General features: G+C 44.9%; 1 protein-coding gene across 2 annotated transcripts in view; it reads right to left on the bottom strand.

Annotated features, from left to right (window-relative positions):
• Nucleotides 1-24,554, bottom strand: part of EGFR (epidermal growth factor receptor) — a 210,416-nt gene that overhangs the window by 38,782 nt on the left and 147,080 nt on the right. For both annotated transcript variants that reach the window (XM_019451039.2, XM_019451041.2), the window contains exons 4-15: nucleotides 23,289-23,423; nucleotides 19,777-19,845; nucleotides 18,806-18,924; nucleotides 17,064-17,205; nucleotides 14,900-15,016; nucleotides 11,180-11,306; nucleotides 11,007-11,080; nucleotides 10,069-10,159; nucleotides 6,603-6,802; nucleotides 5,536-5,668; nucleotides 3,459-3,549; nucleotides 1,653-1,810 (exon numbers count right to left, since the gene is read on the bottom strand). In XM_019451039.2, the coding sequence (XP_019306584.1) occupies nucleotides 1,653-1,810; nucleotides 3,459-3,549; nucleotides 5,536-5,668; nucleotides 6,603-6,802; nucleotides 10,069-10,159; nucleotides 11,007-11,080; nucleotides 11,180-11,306; nucleotides 14,900-15,016; nucleotides 17,064-17,205; nucleotides 18,806-18,924; nucleotides 19,777-19,845; nucleotides 23,289-23,423 (1,456 nt within the window). The remainder of the gene's footprint in view (nucleotides 1-1,652; nucleotides 1,811-3,458; nucleotides 3,550-5,535; nucleotides 5,669-6,602; nucleotides 6,803-10,068; nucleotides 10,160-11,006; nucleotides 11,081-11,179; nucleotides 11,307-14,899; nucleotides 15,017-17,063; nucleotides 17,206-18,805; nucleotides 18,925-19,776; nucleotides 19,846-23,288; nucleotides 23,424-24,554) is intronic.

The following is a 24,554-nucleotide window of genomic DNA, read 5'->3' as shown; positions in this document are numbered from 1 at the left end:
CGATGTGTGAGAATGAGTCTCAGGGGCAGGGCAACGGCAGTGATGACTTCAGACCCTGGAATCCAGGGGCAGTACGGGAGCTGGTTTCCTCTCCTCCCACAGGACTGAAACGTCTTACATACAGCAGAGACGGCATTGGTCTTAAATGACTCTTGAGAAGCTGGGTCCTCGTTCTAGTGAGGGAGGCCACCGTCCCTTATTTTGATTACAGAATGATATAAAAAGGCAGAATACATTGGCTTTGAAGTATGGCAACATTTGCCAAGACAAACATCAGTAAGAAAACAGAATATTCCAATTAAATGCAAAAGACAACTCATGCTGTTGCACATGGATGGACCTAGAGAGAATTATGCTAACTGAAACAAGTCAGATGGAAGAAGACAAATCCCGTAAGATTTTATCTATATAATGGAGACTAAAAAAATAAAACAAACGAACAAACAAACAACAGCAACAGACTCATAAATACAGAGAACAAACTGGTGGTTGCCACAGAGAAACAGGGGGGGATGACTAAAATGGGTGAAGGGGTTAAGGGGTACGAGCTTCTAGTTATAAAATAAATAAGACATGGGGATGAGAAGTGCAGAACAGAAGATATAGTCCATAATGTAATAATTTTGTCTGGGGACAGATGGTGACTATACATATTGTGGGGAGTACTGCGTAATGTATAGAATTGTCAAATTGTTATGCTGTACACCTGAAACGAATAGAACATTGTGTGTAAGCTCTATATCAATTTAAAAAAGGAGATGTGGGACACTACCATTTCATGGCCTGGTTAAGGATGAAGGACTACATTTCAAGTATGTGACCAGGCCAGAGGCGCCTGTCAAGCACCCCATTTCCTACCTCAGTCAAGGGCTGGGATTTGTACACTCCTCCCGGAGGGTACGGTCTGTTCCCTCCCCCATTTTCAAGCTGTCCTGCTCCTTTCTCCCCAGTGCTTTTGGGCCTTCCTTCCTACACCCCCCCCCCCACACACACACACAGGCTTTTTCAGGAAGTGGATGCATGGGAGGCCTCCCTATTTCACACTCTATTATCTCCTAGGGGAACCAAAACTCAAAGACAAAAGGCATCACTAATGAGTGACCACTGATAAACTCCCCGCTCACTAGCTTTTTCTCCCCAACAATGCCCCGCAGTCTCCAAGAGGGAATACTACACAAAGTGAGTGCAAATTGAAATTGTCCATTTTGGGACCACACGCGGGTTTTTTTTTGTTGTTTTTTCCGTTTTTTGTTTTTTTGGTTTTTTTTGGCAGCCTCTGAAGGTGCTGCGGGGGAAACAGCAGGGGTTACTAGGGAGAAGCTACTGATGCAGAAGTAGCTCAGGGGGAAAGAAAAGCCAGTTTACATCTGAAGAGGTGACTTGACAAGGACAGTGACAGGACAGGCGCTGGAAGAGTCTTGATTTGAGTACCGAGCTCGAGCCCCTTGGGAAAGCTGATAACACCTTTGCATAATTTTGCAGAAACAATTGTTGAATATGAAGTAAAAGAGCCCATATCACGCTATCATTTAACGTCTTCAGAAAACTTATTCTCTGTCCTCTACTTGACTTCTTCTTTTTTGGTTACATACAATGAAAACAGGAAACATTCTGCCCGGCGTCGTCTGCACCACAGTCAGGCTGTCACTCACCCGTAGGTACAGTTTGAATGGCACAGGTGACACATGCGATTGGCATCCGCAAACTTCCAGACCAGGGTGTTGTTTTCTCCCATGATGCCAGCCGGGCAGGTCTTGACGCAGTGAGGGCCGTCGATGTAGTGTGCACACTGCACGCAGCTGTCTGGTCCCTACACCAAGACGGAGAGAGACATGTCTATAGGTTTCCTTCTCCTTCGAAACTGAAGTAACTTTTTACTTATAATACTTTGTGTGAAAAAGAAGTCAAACAACAGACGTTCTTAAAGCAGAAACACAACAAGCTTGTCTGTGACTGTGAACCACTGTTCACAGCCTACTGAGAAGTCTTCAAATGCACTGACGATATAACAACGGAAAAGAAACTATACTGTACGCTTCGTGACAGTTTACTTAACAGACTGTGGGCAAGTTTCTTTGTCAAAACAATCCTGATGAGTCGACGTGTACGTTTACATCTCTATCGCTCAGATGGCATTGTTTGCATATCATATCTGAACTTAAAGAGCAACTATGTGGGAAGCCAGGCTTGCTGAGGCCAACTGAAGAAAGCCCACATCTATGTTTCTCCAGGGACAAGAAGGCAGTAAGTGGAAGTAAGCAGTGGGGGCATAAGTAACTGTATACCGTGTTTATTTGATTCCGTTTCCTAAACTCCGAAAAACTCACAGAAGTGAAACTTGACTATTCGGGTTGTGCCCTACATCAAGGGAGTGAAATAAAGCTGGTAGGGAAGGATGTGCTCACTGGTGACGTTCTCTGATGTCTCCGTTTTGTCCAAAGACTGAGCGTTCCCAGAATCAGAACGGTCAGATGACTAAGTCAGAATCACCAACGGACTTATTTTAATGATGACAATTTAACCGAACACCATGTAAACTTATAAACCAATGGTTTACTTTGTAAACTGCCCTGGTAGCAGCCTACACCTCAAAACACAGCCTTCAGCCTGATTTAGAGACAGCTTTTGAAAAATGTGTTCAATTAGAAGGTTTAGATATGGCTGTTGAAGCTCAAATACAAACAGAACTCCTTATAAATAATATTGAGAATGAACAACATTGGAACATTGGTGTGAGGAGGACCTGAATTCTCACGTATACTCTTTATGTAAATAGAAACCTGAATTTTGAAAAGTTTTGCTAGATGTTTCTTTAAAAAATTTTTTTTAACGTTCATTCATTCTTGAGAGACACAGAGACAGAGCATGAGGTGGGGAGGGGCAGAGAGAGAGAGAGAGGGAGACACAGAATCCGAAGCAGGCTCCAGGCTCCGAGACATCAGCACAGAGCCCAATGCGGGACTCGAACCCACGAACTGTGAGATCATGACGTGAGCCCAAAGTCAGAGACTTAACCGACTGAGCCACCCAGGTGCTCCACTAGGTGTTTCTTTAAGAACTCTTCAAATAATTATGAATGAATGTTAAATAAGAATCTGATGATGTTTGATTAAGATGACGAAGCAATGATGACAGATGTCAGAAACAGTGAACACTGGCTGTCGATGTCCCCAGCCTCCCACAGGCATCCCTGGTTTTTGGTAAAAGAGTAGATGTTATTAGATTTGTTGGAGGGTGTTGGACAGAAAGGGTGAGTGCTCCTACAAGGTGGGTTGCGTGATGACGTCAACTCAACCACAGCCTCTGTGACCCAGCTGGGAGGTCACAAGGCCCCCTGTATGGGCATGGCTGCCTCTTTGGTAGCCGCAGAGTGATGCTGGATCATTGCTGTGGTTCTGCTGCTTGGGAAGGCTTTTCCCTTGGACGTATGAGTGAATAACATCAAACGTGCTCCTTACTCGTCCTGTGCAGGTGATATTCATGGCCTGGGGCAGGCATTCTGGATGGCACTGTATGCACTCGGAATTCTCCACAAACTCCCTTGGCTCCCTGAGAGAAGAAAGAAAACTGATCAGTGCTTTCTCTAGAGATCCTGATTCAAAATGCCGGCAGGTTACAACTGTCTGAGTTGCAATTGTCTGAAATTTCAGGTGACACAGAACACCTTTCTCAGAAATGCGAGAAAAATTTAGGTAAACATTGAACGGTAGGGAATCTAGGATTATATTGCAATATGATAAACCGATTTTGTTAACTGAATCCATGGTCATCTCCTCTCCGAATAAATGCACAAGCTTCATTTATAATCAAAATATCTTCCCTACATTTTTCTATAAGGCACAGTTTTTGTCTATTAGGCAAACAGGTCAACAAATGAAAAAAGTAATAGTCCGGAAGAGGTGACCACCTCCCCCACCCCCCACAATATCAGATTCATGGATATTTAAATTAAGCTAGAAGGAAATGGTAACTGTAGATTGACTCACAGGAAAAGGAAGGAGAGATATTAAAACGTACTCAATGATTATTAATAAAAATAGGAAGTACGGAACACAGGTGTGAACACTTTTGCTTGAACTAGTTTCCCTGTTCCTCAAAGACGTATGGGTCCACATTAAGCAAGAAGATGATGTTTGATTGAAAAGATAAAACAGTTGTGACAGCTATTAAGACTGAATGCCGCCTGGTAATTAACTGCAGGCTTTCACGCCAGTGAACAAGGAAACACAAGGAATGTTTACACCCCGCAACATTTCCCCAAGTCTTCCCTTATGTCATCAATTAAACCAAATGTGCCCAGTTTTTCCTTCCCTCCTTCTCTGGGTCATGATGCCGGCTGGAGGAGCCCATCTTGCAAACTGAGCAAGTGCTGTCTAAAGGCATGGGCACCAACAACATGGTGGTTTTAATTCCCTCTCCCTTTAAAAAGATGTAGAAAACACGACATTTACGTCTATTCATAGCAGTAAGGATTGCATTAATATTGTTGAATTACACAGAGGACTCTGCTAGGTTACTCGGCGTCTTTGCTAAAGGATTCCTACAGAATTAGACTTGGTCCTCTCATTCTGATCCTGAATATTTCTTTTTTTTTTTTTTTAATGTGTCTTTATTTTGAGAGAGAGAGAGTAAACACTAGTTGGGGAGGGGCACAGAGAGAGGGGGCAGAGGATCTGAAGTGGGTCCTACGCTCACAGCAGTGAGCCCGACACGGGGCTCAAACTCACAAACTGTGAGATCATGACCAGAGCCGAAGACAGACGCTTAACCGACTGGGCACCCAGGAGTCCCCTGAATATTTCTGAATCCGTGCTGTGGCCCACGCCCTGATAGCAAAATAAGAAGGAAGATTTCCTGTAGCCATTTGTAATTCCTATGGCTCTCTCTCACAAAATGTCCCCTTTTCTTTAAATTAAAAAGGAAAAAGCCTCTGCTTCTCTCTATCCTTATATTTTACTTTCCTATTAATTTATTTTTAGTCATTATTTGTGGTTATTTGTGGTCAGAGCTTTACATCAATATCAAGATTCCCACAGAATCAAGCAACTGTACTTTTAACCGATAGCCAAAAAATCCAACAAAGTTTATATGATTGTTTATTTCTTTGTCCATGGTTATGTTTCAAGTTATTTGCACTGTTCGATATTGGTTGAACATAAAACAAAAATTAACCAGGAAATATAATTTGTATTACTATATTCTGACACACCAGGAAGAATGTACTGCAAAGAAAAGTCTAAGTGACTGTGGTCTTGGCCACATGAACCATTTATGGCTTTTCCATTTCTCTTGGGAACTTTGTGTGGCTTTGAAAGAGATTAGATATTTCCAAAACCGAGACTCTATAAATTAGTGGATTGGATTAAGTAATGCAAAAAGTTTGTTCATTTCCTTTGGTGATTAACAGCTGTCAACAAATAAACAAAAACGAAGGAAAAAGAAAAAAAGGAAAAGTATCAAAGTGAACAACAGTAAACTTATAAAAACAATCGCCTTAGTTTTTATCAGAACAAAGGGGTTACAAAATAACCTTACCCCTCCAGAACATTGCACTTCTCCACACACTCCTTGCCACGGGTGACGTTTTGGCAGGACACGCAGTCTTTCGGCTCCGGGCCCCAGCATCCCTCTGACGAGCATAATGGATGACAGACATGGCCTATGGCCTCTGAGAAGACACAGGGAGCCACAAGGAGTCAGCTAGGGGACAGCGACTAGAGGGGCCAGTTGAGACCACACCTGTAAATGAGGTGCTGGGTTCTCTGTGACCCTGAGCTGCACAGACATGCTGGGGGTCCCTGGAAGAAGCAGTGACACAAAATGGGCTTCTAGAGGCCAACTTCAAGTTCCCTTTTCCGGACTGGGAGTCAAGGGTTCCTGGTCCGGACCTGGGTAGCACTTTGCTGATGAGTGTCATAGCTGATGGAGACACAAGGGAAGGTTTGTGGTTCCTTGCCGTGTGCTGGGCACCATGTCAAGAGTTTTATATACAAAATTTCACTTCATTCTCTCACTAGCAGTGGGAATCACTGCGGTCTCCATTTCATGGATGAGGAAGCCAAAGCCTAAAGGTATTAAGTACATTGACCAAGATCTGGAAGCTAGGAATGGCTAGAGGCAGAATTTGAACTCAGATCTGCTTCTCCCAGTGACCAGGGTCTCGGTAAAAAGAAATGTGCATGGCCTGGCTTCAAGAGAAGCCTGTGGCTCTAAACTCAGATGAGGAAATGTCGCTGTAAAATGCTCATTCTATCTGCATGCGTGTGTGTATGCCTCTATGTGTTGCCAGCTAGAGTCATTAGAGGCTGAAATGAGCAGGGAGAACGGCTGAAAGGTAAAATAATTAATGCTGAATTTAGTTCTGTAAGTTACAAATAATTGACAGCTTAAACCTCCAGGCAAATTCATCCTACGAAATGTGAATGATCTGGAAACAATTCCGGTGAACTTCCCATGATAACTTCACATGTAGGACTGTACAGATTTATTTTAATCTGCTTCTTTAGGAATGAAAAATATAATTTAAATGTTTGGGAATCTTCTAAATCAACATACATGACCCACGTGAACCATCTCCATGATCAACCAAAGTGATTACTTACTGCAGCCTTTTTCATCTTTGTTGTTTATAATTTTGGTTTTCTGACTTGAAGTCCCAAACAGTTTTTTCCAGTTTATTGTATTTGCATAGCACAATTTTTGGTTTCCTGAAACGATCACATCTCCATCACTTATCTCCTTGAGGGAGCGTAATCCCAAGGACGTTATGTCCAGGCCGACAACCGCAAGAGAAAACTGACCACTACAGTGGAGGGAAGAAAAATGTGAAAAATGACCAAAAAATTCTATCACTAAAAGCTTTATTTTAATTTTCTTCTGGACCACCTTATATGTACTACAGTCCCCCTCCCAGTGACTGTAAGTCATATTGCAGGAAGTCTCTATTGCAACTTTTGAAAATGACAACAGATTTTTTTTTTTTTTTTAATTTTTTTTCAACGTTTTTTATTTATTTTTGGGACAGAGAGAGACAGAGCATGAACGGGGGAGGGGCAGAGAGAGAGGGAGACACAGAATCGGAAACAGGCTCCAGGCTCCGAGCCATCAGCCCAGAGCCTGATGCGGGGCTCGAACTCACGGACCGCGAGATCGTGACCTGGCTGAAGTCGGACGCTTAACCGACTGCGCCACCCAGGCGCCCCTGACAACAGATTTTTTTAAGCTCCTCCAGGGAAAAGCTAGTTCCTTGTCCATTTACTATCTTTAACCCCAGTGGAATACTGAAGGTGAATAAATATTAATGTCATTATTATATTTACTGCATGTTTTTTTTTTTTTTTGCCTGGGAATTGAACAGCATCTTCTTCTTTTTTAATGTTTATTTATTTATTTTGAGACACAGAGCAAGAGCATAACAGAGATGGGGGAGGGGGAAGGAATGCATGGGAAGGGGCAGAGAGAGAGGGAGAGAATCCCAAGCAGGCTCCACACTGTCAGCACAGAGCCCGATGCAGGGCTTGAACTCACAAATCTGAAGATCATGACCTGAGCCTATCGAGAGTTGGACACTTAACTGACAGAGCCATCCAGGTGCCCCGAGAGCACGTTCTAATCCCTCAAATATCCAAATACACTTCAAAAATCATAGGTTCATTTTTCCCATCCACCCACCTACCCATTAATCTATCTTTCCATCCACTCACCCATCTATTGATCCATTTGTCCATCTACTTATCTAGGCAGGCATGCTTCCATCCATCCATTTTTCCACCTATCTATCCATCCATCCATCCATCCATCCATCCATCCATCCATCTATCCATCCATCCACCCTTCCATCCTCTCATCTATGCATCCATCTACCCACTCATCTATCCATTCATCCATGGATTCATTCAACTATCCATCCACTCAGCTATCTATCCATCCATCCATTGATCCACTGACCCATCAATCCATCCATTAACTCATCCATCCATATATTGAACAAACATCTGAACCATCCAACTCTGTCTGTGCTAGAACTCTATAAGACTATCAATGTTTTCATCAAGAGACTGGATAAAAGTAATTCAGACTAAAAGGAGGGAAATCCTGAACCACCAGGAGGAACAGGAAGGCAAGAAAGCATCTGATGGGGTGCTGAGAACCAGGAGCTACTGCTGGAGCAGAAACCTGGAGGTGAGGAGGCTTGGGCAAGGGATCTAGGGAGGGTGACAGAAGACCTTGCACACCTTGAGCTTGGTTGTTGTGTGCAAATGATGGGGAACTACAGGAAAGAGACTTGCATTTTTAGGAAGCTCATTGGACACCAGGACAGGGAATAGACCAGCTGAGGCAGCACTCAATGAGGAGACATCAGACAGGAGATGACAAAAGTTGAATTTGGAGACCCCTCCTCTCCTTGTTTCTCTTTCTCTCCTGACCCTTTCCTCCTTCTCCCTTCCCACAACCCGGCTCCTGTGGAAAGCTAGGAGCCCTGTGTTGAAGACCTGTAACTCTACTGTTTAGGAATTTTCTCTCAACATGTGCCCACAGAAGCCTAGGCACTGGGACAAAGCTGGTGTCTTCCGTGCAGGCGAGACCTGGCTCTGATGAGCTGTACCTGGAGCCAGCGATCACCCTGCCCCAGGAGGGACTGTGTATTTCTGGACTTCTCATAAATGTGAAAAGGTAAAAAAAAAAAAAGTAATTCTAATTTTGTTTAAATTCTGAAATGTAAGCCAACTGGCACCTGCCAGTCACTTAAGAAAATGGATCTAATGTTTATTTATTTTTGAGACAGAGAGAGACAGAGCATGAATGGGGGAAGGTCAGAGAGAGGCAGCCACAGAATCTGAAGCAGGTCAGCACAGAGCCCGACGTGGGGCTTGAACTCACAGACCGTGAGATCATGACCTGAGCCGAAGTCGGACGCTTAACCGACTGAGCCACCCAGGCACCCCAAGAAAATGGATCTAAATCTCTTGTCTCTATGAAAGAAGTGGTTCAAAAGAAGTGGTCTTGAGAACTCAAAACAAAGGGGTCTTTCTGGGAAGCAATGATTATTATCAGAGATGCACAGCCAAGAATGTTTTTAAAAAGCAGTATATATTTTATGTGTACTGTACTCTAATTTTCTTTAATATAATTTTAAAATGTTCATTTATTTTGAGAGAGAGAAAGAGAGAGTGCACATGAGCAGGGGAGGGGCAGAGAGAGAATCTGTCAGTGCAGAGAGCCTGACGCGGGGCTCGAACTCACAAACTGTGAGATCGTGGCCCTGAGCCGAAATCAAGAGTAGGACGCTTAACTGACTGAGCCACCCAGGCGCCCCGTGATTTTCTTTAACATTGAGTGATATTATGTCGTCGTTTTAAAGGACAATTAATGAGTAATAGTTCTCAGCATCAGACTGTTTCCAAGGCAGGTCTGACAAAGAAATTCTCAAACCATTATTACTCTGAGCTATATTCAAGATGCTTCTACATGAGTATGCCACTGTCGGAGTTGGAAAAGGGGAACCCCTGAACCAGTCGTGTATTAAAAAGTCTGTCAAAAAAAAAAAAAAAAAAAAAAAAAGTCTGTCAGCCCCCTCTGACGCGGTGTGCTCATAAGGACATGTCATTTCAGGACTCCTCTTACCAAAACACGTACAACCTCCATCGAATCATGAGAAAACATCAGCCCTTCCACAAAATGCTTGGCCAGTACTTTTTAAAAGCGTCAAGGCCATAAGCGAGATGAAAAGACACAGGGACTGCTACACATTGGAAGGGACTAAGGAGACACAGCCACCAAGCACAGTGCGGGGTACTGGACTGCACACTGACACGTGGCATTCACGAGCAAACTGGTGACGTCGGAGTGACGTCTGGTGGTGGAGGTCACAGCAATGTGCCGATGTTAATTTCTTCCTCTGCCTCCCGTGCCACGCTTAGGTGAGAAGCTGGCTGGAGGACTGATGGCAGCTCTCTGCAGGATCTTTGTAACAGCTGTAGAAGTCTAATTTCAAACTCTTCTGTAGGTCTTATTTAAAAAAAAAGTTTTGCTTTTTAATCTACCAGGCTTTGGCTCGGGTCAACTTACTGTTGCTTTGTTCTTCCACGTATGATTTCTAGGTTCTCGAAAGCATGGAGGTCAGTCCTGTTTTCAGGCCAGGCCTGAATCAGCAAAAACCCTACAAAGGCAGAAGGAAGGCTCAGACACGCACCGCTTATATAACGTTTCTTTTTTATGAGACATTTTAGGATTCTCGAGAGACTGTAACAGGACCAAGAAAGGTGAACATCTGATTGGATTCTTTTTCTAATCTTTACCTTACCCACGTGTTGATACAAGCCAAGGCACAATTAAACAGCGGACATCCTGCCTCTGACGTAGAATCCCCCGTCCCTCCCTGCATCTCTCTCACCACCCAACACCCCCACAGGCTGTCCCGTGGTGCCGTAGTCCTGACAGCCCTGCTGGGCTCCGTATCTGATGACCCAGACTGGCTTCTTGATGACAAGTGCCATGTCTTAAGCTGTCACAGAATGAGATTCACAGATTTTCCTGACTTAATTCCAATATTCCAAACAATCTTGTTATTTAGGTCCAATTATTCCCTTTTTTATGGATGAAGGCAGTGGAGCTCTGATGGCAGTCATGGACCAAATGTTGGCCGGTGGCCGAGCAGGGACGTGAAGTCCAGTCTGTGAGGCTCGAGAGCCTGTGCTGTTCCTTCAGCACTTTGTCTTTCCTCTCCCTCTACCCATGAAAGTCACTGGGCCATCAGGACGGCTGGCCGGGGCCAAGAAGACAAGGACACAAAATCGGGAATGACTCAAGTCTTTGATTAAAGTGTTTACCCTTCATGTGCAGGGGAAAGCGCATTTGTGAAAATGATCAAAGAACCCATTAGTCATTAGTGGTAGACGTTCAGAAGAAATGTCCTTATGCCAAGAGAGAAGAGATTACATCCACAAGTTCTCTCTGTACAACACCCATTTTCCATTTATGTTGATGGATATGTTAGCAGCACACACCTGTAATTTCCTTTACAGTTTTTAGAATATCCAGTTCCTTTGGATCTAGAGGTGGAGTATGCGTGAAGGAGTCACTGAAACAAGCAACAGAATGATTATTGATTAACAATCTCGTCCAGTGAACAAAGTGGATTTTGTGTTTCTCCCTACCAGTGCCTTAATCTGTTACTTACCCTCTAAATGCTACTGGCAGGATATGAAGATCTCCACTGATCGAGGTGCAATTTTTGAAGTGTTTAATATTTGTAGCATTGATGGAAAGTGTGTCTTTAAATTCACCAATTCCTATTCCATTACAAACTATAAAGAGAAGGGAGATGTTTATTCCATTCACATATGTTGGATTAAGAGTAGCTAGGGATCTACAGGCAGAGGGAAGCGGGAAGGGAACTGTAGCCATGAGACTATCACTGCCATGCCATCATTCATTCATTCAACAAACATTCACGGAGGCCGGCTGGGCACCATAACTGTGGCAGGGCTTGGAGTTAAGCGGTTGGAGAAGGTGATGTTGTCCTCGTTGATTGCCGTTGCTACCCTCAACTTGGGTTCTCTTCCTCACGATCTCCCTCCTAGACTTAGTCTAATTGCTCTTAACTACTCTTGCTTCCTCTGGTTTGTGTCCTTGGCAGAGCAATCCACGGGCTGCCACCAGCACCACCTCTGTCCGGCTCTCGTCAGGGCATTCCCCTAAAACTCAACACCTTTCCATTGTTCTAACCTGGTTACGTCTTTGTCATCAGTCTTACAGAAACAATGGGCACAGATTTTTTTTTTAATTAGTAAGAGTAAGGTCCGTTCCTCTGAGGATGTTGAAAAATAGAATAAAGGGACCAAAATGACCAGAAATTCCACTCTAGGATATTTTGAAAAGTGTTCCTTCCAGCTACCCTCCGTGGTGATGACACGCCAGATATGTTTTTTTTTTCGCTTTTTCTGCTGTGAACATTCCTCATATCATATAAACTGTTCGTTGAAGGTGATTGTTAATGGTTGTCTTATATTACATCATAGGGAATACTGTAATAACTTTTATCAGATTAACTGCTTTTCTTCCCCTGTGTTTATGTGAGCCAAATGCTTTGATCTGTGTCCTATTGCTACATCAGTCTCAGATGCCCTTTTCCACACCCTGAGCCCATTTATTAATTTATATCCACTCCTAAATTTCCATCTCAAATGCCATCTCTGCCCTAAAGCCCATATTTATCTGCTGTAATTCTCCGTCTAGAATTTGCAGATAAATTTTGGTACCTATCTTCCAGACCTATCTTGACTTTGAAGTACAGTCACTGAAAATCTCATTGCTCAGGATAAGGTCCTATCCTGTCCCCCTGGACTTCTAGGGGGTACAGTCAAGCCCCGCTGTCCCACCGCCCACCTCTGTGCTCTGCTTCATTGGGAGTCCCTTGTCGCAAAGAACCTTCCACTCTGGCAGCCATGACTGTCCTGCTGGGTCTCTGGGCTCACTCTGTGTGCCAGCCTCCTCTCTGGTCTGGGGGTGGAGGGGGCTCCTCTAAGGACTCCTGTGTCGACTGGCTCACTCAAACCTTCTTGTGCGGCACCTAACACATTGTGGGTTGTGGGATTCATGGCCGAGCTTCTTTAGGATTCATAGGGTCTGGCTGACAATGGAGAATGAGGTGGCCATATAAGGACTTGCCATTTAATTACAGGTCTGGCAGAGAATTCCATGTGTTTGAGAGAATATTCATTCTCTCTCTCTTTCTCTCTCTCTCTCTGCTTGTGTGTGATAGTGGGGGCAGGGTTACTTTAATTCCTAAATTCAGAGATAAATTATGTATTCACCCCTAGACATTCCTGCACTGTCATCCTTACCCAGTGGTATTGCCCCATACCTGAAGGGCTCTGAATTTGGGATACGCAGAAAAACTGGTCAGAATCACTACAGGAGAATCAAACTGTTTACGTGTTTGAACACATAATGTGTTTGAACACAAAATGGACAAAACCAAACCCAAACCATCTCTGGTTATGTCAGTCATGTGAGGGCGCTGACAGTAACCCTCTCTTTCCACAGCGGACTCTTCTCTTTTACTCCTTCTGTGCCAGGCGCCGCCCCACATTCTTATTTTTCTCCTTCTATGTCTCCTCTGCCAGACAGTTTCCTGAAGCCAAAGGACACTCATCCACCAGGGCACTGACCCACCTGCCCCCCAGGGGTTATAAGACTGGGAAGAGGTGGACCGGGCCGACGAGCTCATGGGTCTGGCCTAGGACCAAGCTTGCATGAACTTCAAATCTTGGCTGTTATTCTTAGCTGTTGAAACTTGGGCAAGTCATTTAGACTCCCTGGTACTCAGTGTCCTCATCTGTAGAATGGGATCATGATAACACAGAGGTGTTGGGAGGGTTCAATGACATGGAGGCTAAGCTGACCCCGTGGAGAATGCGTGTCAAATGTCTATGGGAGTAAAAAGGGGAGCAATCAGTTTCAACTGAAAAGACGGATAGCTTCACAGGGAAGGCGGCACCCGTGGATATCAAGGTAAGCAGCTGGGCACTGACGTGTTGTTTATAACACCGAAATAGTGGAACAATCAAAATGAGCACATAAAGCGAGATCGGTTGAAAAAATTCTGGTGCAGCCACAGAGGGGAGCCTATGCGGCTGTATCGGAGAATGAAGAAGATTTACATGGACTCATACGGAGTGATTTCTAGGATATATGAAGTTTAAGAAGCAAAGTACAAAGAGCGTAGACAGTGGCTTTTGAGCAGAAGACACGACTGGGACACAGGAGCCAGCTGTAGGGGCTCCCACTGGCCACATGTTGAGCTAATTTGAGCACCCAAAGGAATGACAGGAATGAATTACAAGAAACTGAATAAAGAAGGATTCCATGATCTCATGTAGGAGGTAAAAAAAAAATTTTGAAAAGAATGCCAACTAATAAATGTAGAAGAAATGACAGAAATAGGAAGTCACTCTTTTATAACCACCCAAAAATCTTTTCTGATTTGTCATCATTAGTAATGAACTAACATGGCATCCTATGTCCCCTTGCTGTGAGACGATGAGAGGAAATCAACATGACGTATAATGCTCCTGCCCAAAAAAGCTCAACGTGAATGTGACCATGAGGAAAAACAGCCAGTGAAGCCAAACTGAGGGACCTACTGCAAAATACCTGGCCTAGACTCTTCACATCAGGTCACGGAAGACAGAAGGAAAGCAAGTGGGGGGAGGGGAGCTGAGCCACAAATGTCAAGTAATGAAGAAAATGGGGCAAGACATCTACCTGAAACCCATGATTGTTGATTGGGGTCTGGATTGAAAAGCAGCTAAATATGACATAATGGGGACAGAAAGAGGAAGTCTGAACTACATAGAATACTAGGAAAGAGTACTGAGTCGATGTTCAACAATCCTGAGTGTGAACCTGGTCTTTCTTTACTTAGGAGAATGGCCCCCTTTGTAAGAAAATAGGCTGACAGACGTAGGGGTGAAGTGTTACAATATCTGTAACTGTCCTATAGATCAGAGAACAATTTCACCCACGCATGCACACATAACACATACACACAAATATGGAGGCAGTGAACGCAATGTGGCAAAACACCAACCAGTGGCGAATTCATATATGAGAGGCATATGGTGTTCACTGCACCATACCTGCGATGTTTCTGGGGGTTCAAAAATTTTTACAAAAATGATAAAGTAAAAGCCCAAGTAGGAGCACGCTAGCATTGAGGATACTCCAAGAACAGGGCACGGGATGAAGGAACAAATTTGCGAGCCTGAAGAAAAAGACTTGCTCAAATCTCTTCCCGAGTCTGATGCCGAGGGGGGTCCGGCGGAGGTAGGGCAGAAAACCCCCAGCTTCGTGACCAGAGAGAAAGCCTCATCCCCACCCCGTACAGGCCTCCTACCTTTACGGCAAGGCCCCTCACACTTTTTACACTTGCGGACGCCATCTTCCTCCACTTCGTAGCTGTCAGAACTGCAGGCACGGACACATGAACCGTGGTCTGTCACCACATAGTTACCTGGGGAGAGACAAGGAAAGGAAGGTGGTGAAAGCAGCAACAGGTGTTTCTGGGCCTCACACAGTTGTCACCTGTTCTCCTACAAAGGCGCAGATGAAAGGGGCCTATCATCCTCTGCTTTTATTTACTTTAGGGACAAAGAACGAAAGGTTGCAAACAGACAAGGTATCTAGTTCAAGAGTTTTTAACAGCTTATGCAGCCATGACATGGAGAAATAGATTTCAGCACGTAGGAGACGGACGTGTCAGGTAGAACGTGGTGTCTGCTCACAGGTTTGGAAACATCTCCTCACAGCTCATTTTTCTGGATGTTCTACCTTCAGGACCTATGGTTAAAGCCTGAATACTTATTAAAACTAAGTGACCCTGAACGAAGCCCAGTCTTCCAGCGAAGCTGCCTCATCTGAGGATACGCATAATTTGTGTGGCAGACCTGCTGCCCTCTGTGGTTCTGTCCAGCCTGACAACCTTCCCTTTGCTGGGGGCTGGGACCACCAGCTGGTGCTGCATGAAGCCAGGCACATGGGTCATCTTCCAAGCCTCCCCTCACGCTGACTTAATTTAACATAAATATCAATGTTTCTGGAGCTCTAAGTGTTCCTGTTTTGACTTCCCCCAGTATGTCCTCACACATATTTCTTGGACATTTGTAATTTTTCTTTCTGTAAATTGTCTGCTTTTCTCCCAGGTTCTGTTTTCCTGTGGATTTATTTATTTATTTTTTTAATGTTTATTTATTTTTGAGAGAGAGAGACAGAGCGTGAGCAGGGGAGGGGCAGAGAGAGAGGGAGACACAGAATCCGAAGCAGGCTCCAGGCTCGGAGGCATCAGCACAGAGCCTGACGCGGGGCTCACACTCACCGACCATGAGATCAAGACCTGAGCCGAAGTTGGGCACTTAACTGACTGAGCCACCCAGGCGCCCTGTTTTCCTGTGGATTTTTATTTTTTATTTTTTTAAATTTTTTTAACATTTATTCATTTTTGAGAGTGAGAGAGACAGAGCATGAGCGGGGGAGGGGCAGAGAGAGAGGGAGACACAGAATCAGAAGCAGGCTCCAGGCTCCGAGCTGTCAGCACAGGGCCCAACGTGGGGCTTGAACTCATGGACTGTGAGATCATGACCTGAGCCGAGGTTGGATGCTTAGCTGACTGAGCCACCCAGGCGCCCCTCCTGTGGATTTTTAAACTCTACCTAGTAAGCCCTCCATCAAAAATGATACCTGTGTCATAATTGTGGCAATTTTTAGAAATTTTATTCAGTTAGTCCCATTACCATGGTGTACTGTTCAATTTGTAAATTATTTTTTCTGTATAGAATTTAAAGGTTTGCATGTCCACAAATCTGGTAGGGCAATGCTCCCTCTCATAATGGTACCTACAATTGTTTTTTTCTCTTGGTTGATTTTCCCTCCTAGAAATTAGGAATGGTTTATAAAGCTTTTTAATTAGACAACTCTACACTTTCTCTTTTAGGACATAATGCCTATCACCATTTCCCTGAATACTATAGCCATCTGTAGAGGGCAAATACAAATAAACAAAACCCAATCCAAAACAATTAAAACAAAACAAACCACTACACAAAACCCCTCCTGTGCAGTGTTAGAACCCCTAGAAGGCACAATTTTGACCAGGATTTTAACCACTAAAGAGGGCGGGTCTTGTGACACACTCTCTAACTTAGGTCTACTGGGGCAAGAGCTAAACAGTGAAATGACCCAGTGGCCATGGGTTTGTGCCAATCAGACAACTGATATTCTGGACCAGTACAGCTGGACCTCGGTCCCAGGGTGTGTTTCTTGTCCTGGCCACCATGGACGTGAAACCTGACGATGGTGAACAGGGCACCAGCCATCGCCTGTCACCTGCGGCAGTGTCCTAACCCATCCCCTATACCGTTGGACAGGCCTACGGTCACCTGTCTGACAGTGAGGCAAACATACGGACAAAAAGATTACCCAAGACAGAGGGACTCAAGGATTAGGAGATAAAACAGGAAATGGATGCCTGATAACTGAAAGGGTTTTGCATGTGATGAACTCACGGGGGCATTTCTTCACACAGGTGGCACCAAAGCTGTATTTTCCCTCTGGGTTGACGTCCATCTGGTAGGTGGTAGGGTTGTAGAGCATGAGTGGCGGGCAGGTGTCCTTGCACGTGGCTTCATCCCGGAACTTGCGGCAGACCTGTTCACAGGAGGGACATGCACTGGTCAAACTGGCAAGGACGCTCAGCACTGTGTCAATTCTGTGCAGAAAGCTCAGGTTATAGTTCCCAATGTCCAGGAATTTGATTCAAACAAAAAACGAAGACAAAACCAAGCAAAAAAAAAACTGGCCAAGTACTTTCAGTAGAGTCAGAAAGACCTTTTTCTTAAAAGTATGACTTTTCTTACACTGTCTTAGCTGTGATAATTTATGGTTTATGATGGGAAAAAATACATCTTTATTAACTACAGGAAAGGATGCAGGAGTTCACATACTAGAATGAGAACTATAGAGTGAAATCATTTTTAAACTCAATTTACATTGGGTTTCCTTATAAGGAACACTTGAGGATATATGTTAAACATTTATTTTTTATTTTTATTTTGGGGCAGGGCAGAGGCAAAGGGAGACAAAGAATCTCAAGCAGGTTCCAGGCCCAGCATGGAGCCTGACGCAGGGCTCGATCTCGTGACTGTGAGATCGTGACCTGAGCCGAAATCAAAGGTCTGACACTTACTGGGTTGAGCCATCAAGGCGCCCCATTTTTTAAAAAGCATTTTATTTTTACTTTTATTTTTTTGAGACAGAGATTAAGAGAGAGAGACAGAGGCAGAGGGAGAGAGAGGATCTCAGCAGGCTTCACACCCAGCGCAGAGCCTGGAGGATATATTTTAGCACGTACTGCCAAATTACAGATAACCTTGATGAGGAAGGGTACCATGCAGAGGGGACCAGACCATATACGGTCATGGCCCTGAGACCTGCATGCCGTCTCCCTTCCAGGGGCACATTACAATCAGCCCAGACGAACCAAGTCAAAATCCTGGCCAGGTCCAGCCTCTGGACTTTAAAAATCCTCCCTTCCCTTAAATTGGGAGTCTTCTGGATTCCACCTTAGGTGGGCCTCCTCGCCTGGAGCCCACAAGGGCGTCATAGCACTTGGTGCTGCCTCCAGACTCACATCTGCCAGCCCTGGTGTCTCCAGGACTCCCATGGTGCCCACAATTGAGGTACCACCTACATGTGGTGCCCACAGCCCCTGGGACACAAGGCTTTTGCCAGGGCTTTGTAGTAACAGGGACAAGAGCGACTGCTTCAAGACCTTGTGTTGGGGGTGTGGGCAGAGGCTCTGAGCTGTGGTGGAACGAGCAGAGGGACTCGGTCAGAAGATCCAAACATAGCTCCAAGCCGTGCTGAGATCCGTGTGGCTCTGGATGTGTCACGTAACATCTCTGTATCCAGGTTGGGGGCCTTATGAAATCAACTCCATAGGTTTATACTAGGACTGACATGAAACAATAAAGAGTGTGAGAACAGTGCTGCTGGCTGCAATACACGTTAACCCCAGAGAGCTCGTATTTATTCTGATGCTCATTCGATGCCCAGGTCCCGGTTATGGATGCCACATGCACTGTGTCACTTAAATAACCTAACAGGTGGGTATTTGCTATCCATCGTTGTCAGGGGAGGAAACCGGGGCACAGAGGGGTCACATGATTTGCCTGAAGTCACAAGGTGAGTGGTGAAGGCAGGACAATACCAGATGCTGTGGTCGGGCTGGGGGAGGGGTGAGCCTTACCAGGCAGTCGCTCTCTCGGGGCCCCGTGCAGCCGGCAGCACACTGGTTATGGCAGCAGTCGCTGGGGGACCTGCCGCGGCAGCGCCCGGAACACTGCTGGGCGCAGATGATTTTGGTCACTGAAAAGGAGCAAAAGTCACCTGTGAGCTGAAGAGCCAGGGAAGGGTCATTCCTCAGGAACCTTGCAGAGCACTTGGAAACAGATGAAAACGTGAACCAGGTGACGAATTTAGTGATTCCCGGCTCGTTAAAATGTTCCCAAACATTCACGCTCTGCCTAATAACACTGAATCATGACATTTCTTTATTGCGCCTCTGTTTTCTACTTATTTTTAATCACTTAGGAGAACTAACCAGATCAAGTCTAGACTTCTGGACCTGCTCGATAATTACATGTTAGTTAGAACTGAGATTCTGGATGATATGGAAAGCACATCAAATAACAGAAATGCTGCCAGAAAGGAGTGTTTAAAAGGGCGAAACCCTCACATCACAATTAAACTGAAGGACAGATAATGAACTTTTAAGGTGACAGGTCCCCAGATCCCTAGGCCACCCATGCTCGTAAACTAGGATTCCTGCAGAAAAACCCTCCTGAGAAGCATTCCTCCTGCTTCTGTATAGGCGGGCTCCCAAGAGAGAGAAAATAAGAAGTGTTGTGACGCTCAGGTAACATGGCCGAGTCTTCTGTTCCCAGGAAGACCTGCCAAACATACTGCTCAGAGAGAGTGGCTGGATGCGTGTGGCTGGCTTTCACTCACTTATGACAGGCTGGAGTGCCCCAAAGAGCCCACTCTGGATTAACTGCATGCAGGGAGATCTGCAAGAAGGTCATTCACATAACTGCTCACATCTGGCCTTAAAACAAGACTGCGTTTAGGAATCTTCAAAGGGAAAACACATACAGTTCGCTAAGCATAAGGGGACGAAGGTGGGCACACATTTATCCGAAATTTTGTTTGCTGACTTACATTTCTGGCAATTCTCCTTTCCAGGACCCCAGCAGCTTCCATTGGGACATCCTGGATCACACTTTTGGCCTAAAATGTAAAGGCAATAGTTGAATTCATATCTCAGAGGAAGCAAGCAGGCTGATGGCAGGGACTGCCCAAACCCCTGAGCAACATGATGTTCTAGAAACAAGGAACAGCTTTCACATTTCTTATTCTCTGTTTATTTGCTGGTTGACTTGTAAGATGATTCAAAAGACTTTGATAAGAAAAAAAAAAAAAGATGAACCACGTTCTGCTTTTATTTACATTTCAGCTGTAGAAACTGAGGCAGAGAGTAATTATGGACTTGTCACAGGCTATGAAGACTGGAATTCAAATGAACTCACTGGTCCAGTTTCCCATATTTGTTTAAGCTTGGGAGAAGTTTTCAGCTTCTCCCATGACATTAAGTGTGTCTAATCTGGTGGGGCTGTTATGTACCCACTAAATTCTCAGTATTTTTACTAGCATGGTTGTACCATAATTTCTTTAACCGATCTCTTATTTTTAGATATATAAGTTGCTTCCAAAATCCATTATAAATAAGGCTGCAAGGAATATTTTTGTACAAAAAAATTTTTTTTATATCCTATAATTTTCATTCTCCTCATTATTTTTTCTTATTATTCCTAGACATGAAGTTCATAGGTCAGGGGGGTGGGGCATACTTTAAAGCTTCAATACATATTGCCAAAATTCTATCCCTGACCATGTTTTATTAATTTGTATGCCCACAAGAAGAATATGAGAATTTCTGCTTCTCCATACCCTTCCTGATCTGAGTATCTAAAAATCAAAAGGAATCCAAATGTTTAGCAAAGACAAAAATGATGCTGCTTTGTTTTATTTTGACCCTTTTAAAATTACAGTAAGAAATGACTTCTTACTTTATTTCTTGGCCATCTTGTGTGTGGGGAGATACAAACTGTTCATGTCTTTGGCCCATTTTTCTTTTTTTATTGGGAGGTTCACCTTTTTCTTGGGATTCCTAAGACTACTTTATACATTCTTATCATCAAGAATATTAGCCCTTTCCAAGGCAAGCAGATTACGCACAATATTTTCTGTTTGTCGTTAACACGGTTTATGGTATCTGACTGGCTTTTCTCCAACTTGATATGACACACATTCACCTTTAAGTTTCCTTCTAGCACTTACATATATATTCAGTGATTTATTACATATAATATGATTTGGGATTGATATGGATGTACAAAGTGGATGATTGATTTATTTTAGTTTCCTCTTAAGTAAACCAACCTGATATAACTTTGATTGCCAAACAAATCAACAATAACCCAGTGTAGGGGCACCCTGGGTAACCTTTCTGAATCTCAAATCCATTGTCCATAAAATACTTAAATCACCTTATCAGATTTTTTGGCTAAAAATTTAAGAAGAAAAGTTCTCAGAAGGTATGTGTGGCCTGAAAAGGGCTGGAAAGGGAAGGGTTTCCCTTTCCACAAGGACAGCAGCAGACTCCTGCACTTGTCGCCGGTCAGGGGATTAATAAGGATGGCCGGGGAATGGTGTTCCTTTTTAAAACAATCATTATAGTTCTGTCACTTTGACGTTTTCTCCTTAACAGTTAAATAATTCTGGAGGAACTTACTGGATAATGAATTCTTCCCTTATTTGCTTGAAATGTCATTTCTTCATGGACATTTAATTTGGCAAGGTTTATTCTTACTGTCTTTCTCTTACATATTGGTGGCTTATTGTTGCATATCTATTCTTGACCCAATATCCTATCAGATTGCAATTTGTGGCTTTGTTGTATTTGAATCTTGTTATTGCGTGCACCTGTCATTCTTCCTTCCCAACACTTTCTTCCGGGTCTTTCCCATGGTCTTGGTGTGATGGGGGCACGTGTGCCATTCAGGCTGTCTGACCTCATGTACAGGAAACCCATAGAAGCCTCACAGTCTTCCTGTGTCAGTTTTTGTTTTTGTTGTTGTCGTCATAAATGTGCACGATTTAACTTCCTCATTGTCCATCAGATAGCTAGGGAAAGGTTAACCTCGATGTGATGGATAACACAAAATCTTGTGTCGTAAAATACAGGTTTCAGTTTCTTGCAAACACAGTAGGTGCCCTGCCGAGTATGTGTGGGAATAATCTACTTATCAAACCAAGGGGCTCAAAACCCATGTTCATAGCAGCGTTGTTCGTAATTGTCAACAGATGGAAGCAACGCAAAAGCGCATCAACTAATGAAAGGAGAAACAAAGCATGTGGGATGTGGGTACGTATACACATGCAACAGAATACTGTTCATCCACATCAAGGTGAGAAATTCTGATGTATGCTACAACATGGATGAAACTCGTGGACATTATAAGTGATCGAAGCCAGCCACAAAAAGACAAAAACTGTGTGACCCGACCTGTACGCGCTCCCTAGAACAGCCACACTCACGGACAGAAAGTAGCACAGTGGCTGCCATGGGCTGGGGGCAGGGACGGGGAGTTAATGTTTGATGGGGACACGGTTTCAGTTTCGTGAGATGAAAAGAGTTTTGAAGAACGGAGGGTGGTGATGATTGCACCACGGTGTCAATGTACTTAATACCAGTGAACTGTATACTTAAAAATGGTTAAGATGGTAAATTTTACGTTAGAGGTATTTCACCACAACAAACAAACAAATCAGTAAGATTAAGTGAAATCCCCACAAAGGGGCTCCAGTCAATTCTGAAGAGCCGTGTGCACTCCAAATTCTTTGAGACCAAAGAAAACAACAAGAACAACAACAACAACAACAACCAGAAAAAACCCCAAACAAAAACATGCATCCATGCCATAGTTTAGGGAAACAGAGAAGCAGGAAATGGGGATGGCTTCTTATTTTAAAGGATTAAAAGACGAGGGAGATCAGGAAGGGGGATGCTTAGCGGAGCCTGGTAACTGTAGGCAAGTGTCTGCAGATTCCCACACAGCACTGCCAGGGAGCCAAGGGGTACAGCCTTGACCTACAGCCTGGCCCCCTGCCAGCCTCTCCCTGGCACGGGCCGCTTTACTGATGAATGGCAGTGACTAGGTCATGGGCATTAGGGGGAATATGGACAGACTCCCGCCCTGTGTGCTGTGCCCAACCTTGCCTGAGGCTCCGTGTAGGAGGGCGGAGGTCAGCTTAGTGCTTCCGGAGGGACCTGGCATCACTCTGAGGCTCAGCAGCAAGTCAGAAGCACACAAAAGTTTGGTCTGCCTCCTCCAGCCAGGACAGGAGAAGCCCCCATGCCAGGACTCAACGGCCACACGAGGGCTCAACTGTCTCAGGGGTGATCTGCCAAAACAGACTTTCCCTCTGTCTTAAGTAGGTGCTCTTCTCGTGGGCAGATCAACTGTCGCTAGATATCTTGGGTTTAGATTAATGTGACTTAAACAATGGCTCGGCTTTCCACCACCCCCACCCCCTCCCGACCCCAAAGCACCACGGCTCTGTCCCACCACAGGAGCTACAGGCAGAGGGGACGTCTGTAGAACACTTACAGTTGCCCACGTGGTTCTGGAAGTCCATCGACATGTTGCTTATGAAATCGTTGTCAACGATATCCCGCCACTGGATGGTTTCCACGTTGCAGAGGACAGGGTTGTTGCTGAACCGCACAGCACCTTGCAGGATTTCTGCAGGTGCAAAGAACCTCAGTCAGCCATCTGCCACGTCTTTACACTCCCACGAAGTACATACGCATTTCTTTACATTTTGAGTCCTGCTAAAATGCCAATGTGCAAACGAGACTCCCCACAGAGCTTTAGTGGGGGCAGCTGAAAAATGAGTTGATGACAGTGCCTCGGAGGAGTTAGGTTCCCCCCACCCCGAAATGGGCCTTTGATCAGCAAACTATCAGAATTCAGAAATGTGGGGAGGAAGGAAGCTGTACGATGATGTGAAGGGGCAACCAGGAAGGCAGGGCCACGGCAGTCACTCACTGTGGGCTGGGGAGGCCAGGAGAGGGGGCGATGCTGTGAGCTGCCTCTGAGCTCCTCACTGGAGAAAGCGGGGTGGGGGTGGGGTGGGCAGTGAAGGGGTCTGAGAAGAATCTACATGCATGATGAAGAGGTGGCAGACACTGGGAATGCAAATGGCATGAAAAAAAAACGTATGATTGTTTCAAAGGAAGAACTGATAGGACAGGAAAAATCAGGGCAGATTAAGAAGAGATTCGAGCGTGAGCAAAAGGAGAGCGTTGCGTCGATGACATTAGACAGAAACAGTGGCACGAAACACTGCAGCAAGAGCTGTGGACCCTGCGAGGATGAAGCACATCTAGCTGCCGACAGGCAAGGGGAGCAGGGCAGGTCACGTGATGAGGTCATGCCACAGAAGACCGTGCATGCCATGCGACAGGGCCAGGTACTCTGCTAGTTGATTCAAACACATTATCTTAATTAATCTTCAGAATGGTCCCAGGACTCTCTGTGCACAAAGTACCATCGTGGAAAAGGAAGGGGTCTCCCGAAGAAGGGGTCTGAGGCTGCTGGAAAAAATGGCATTTCACAGAACACAGACAGGAGTGGGCTCTGAAGGAGCACGGAGGGAGGGCGCAGTCGGCTTTCTCTCGCCAGGAGACTGCAGCCAACGTGTGTCGGTGAGACAGGCGGGCATTTTCCTCGGCGGGTGGTGGGGAACAAAGGAATCACGGGAGGAAGGCTGGGAGGTCCAAAGGGCCAAGCTGTGGAGCTTTGGGTATAAAGTCAGAGATGACAGCAGGACCATCAAGAGAGAACATCCGGCCAGGAGGCAGCCAGAGAGGA

Source organism: Panthera pardus, unplaced genomic scaffold (assembly GCF_024362965.1).
Source record: "Panthera pardus isolate Hobbes unplaced genomic scaffold, ASM2436296v1 HiC_scaffold_8, whole genome shotgun sequence".
Classification (NCBI taxonomy): domain Eukaryota; kingdom Metazoa; phylum Chordata; class Mammalia; order Carnivora; family Felidae; genus Panthera; species Panthera pardus.
The sequence above is the reverse complement of the archived record's forward strand: the minus strand, read 5'-3'. Positions and strand labels throughout refer to the sequence as shown.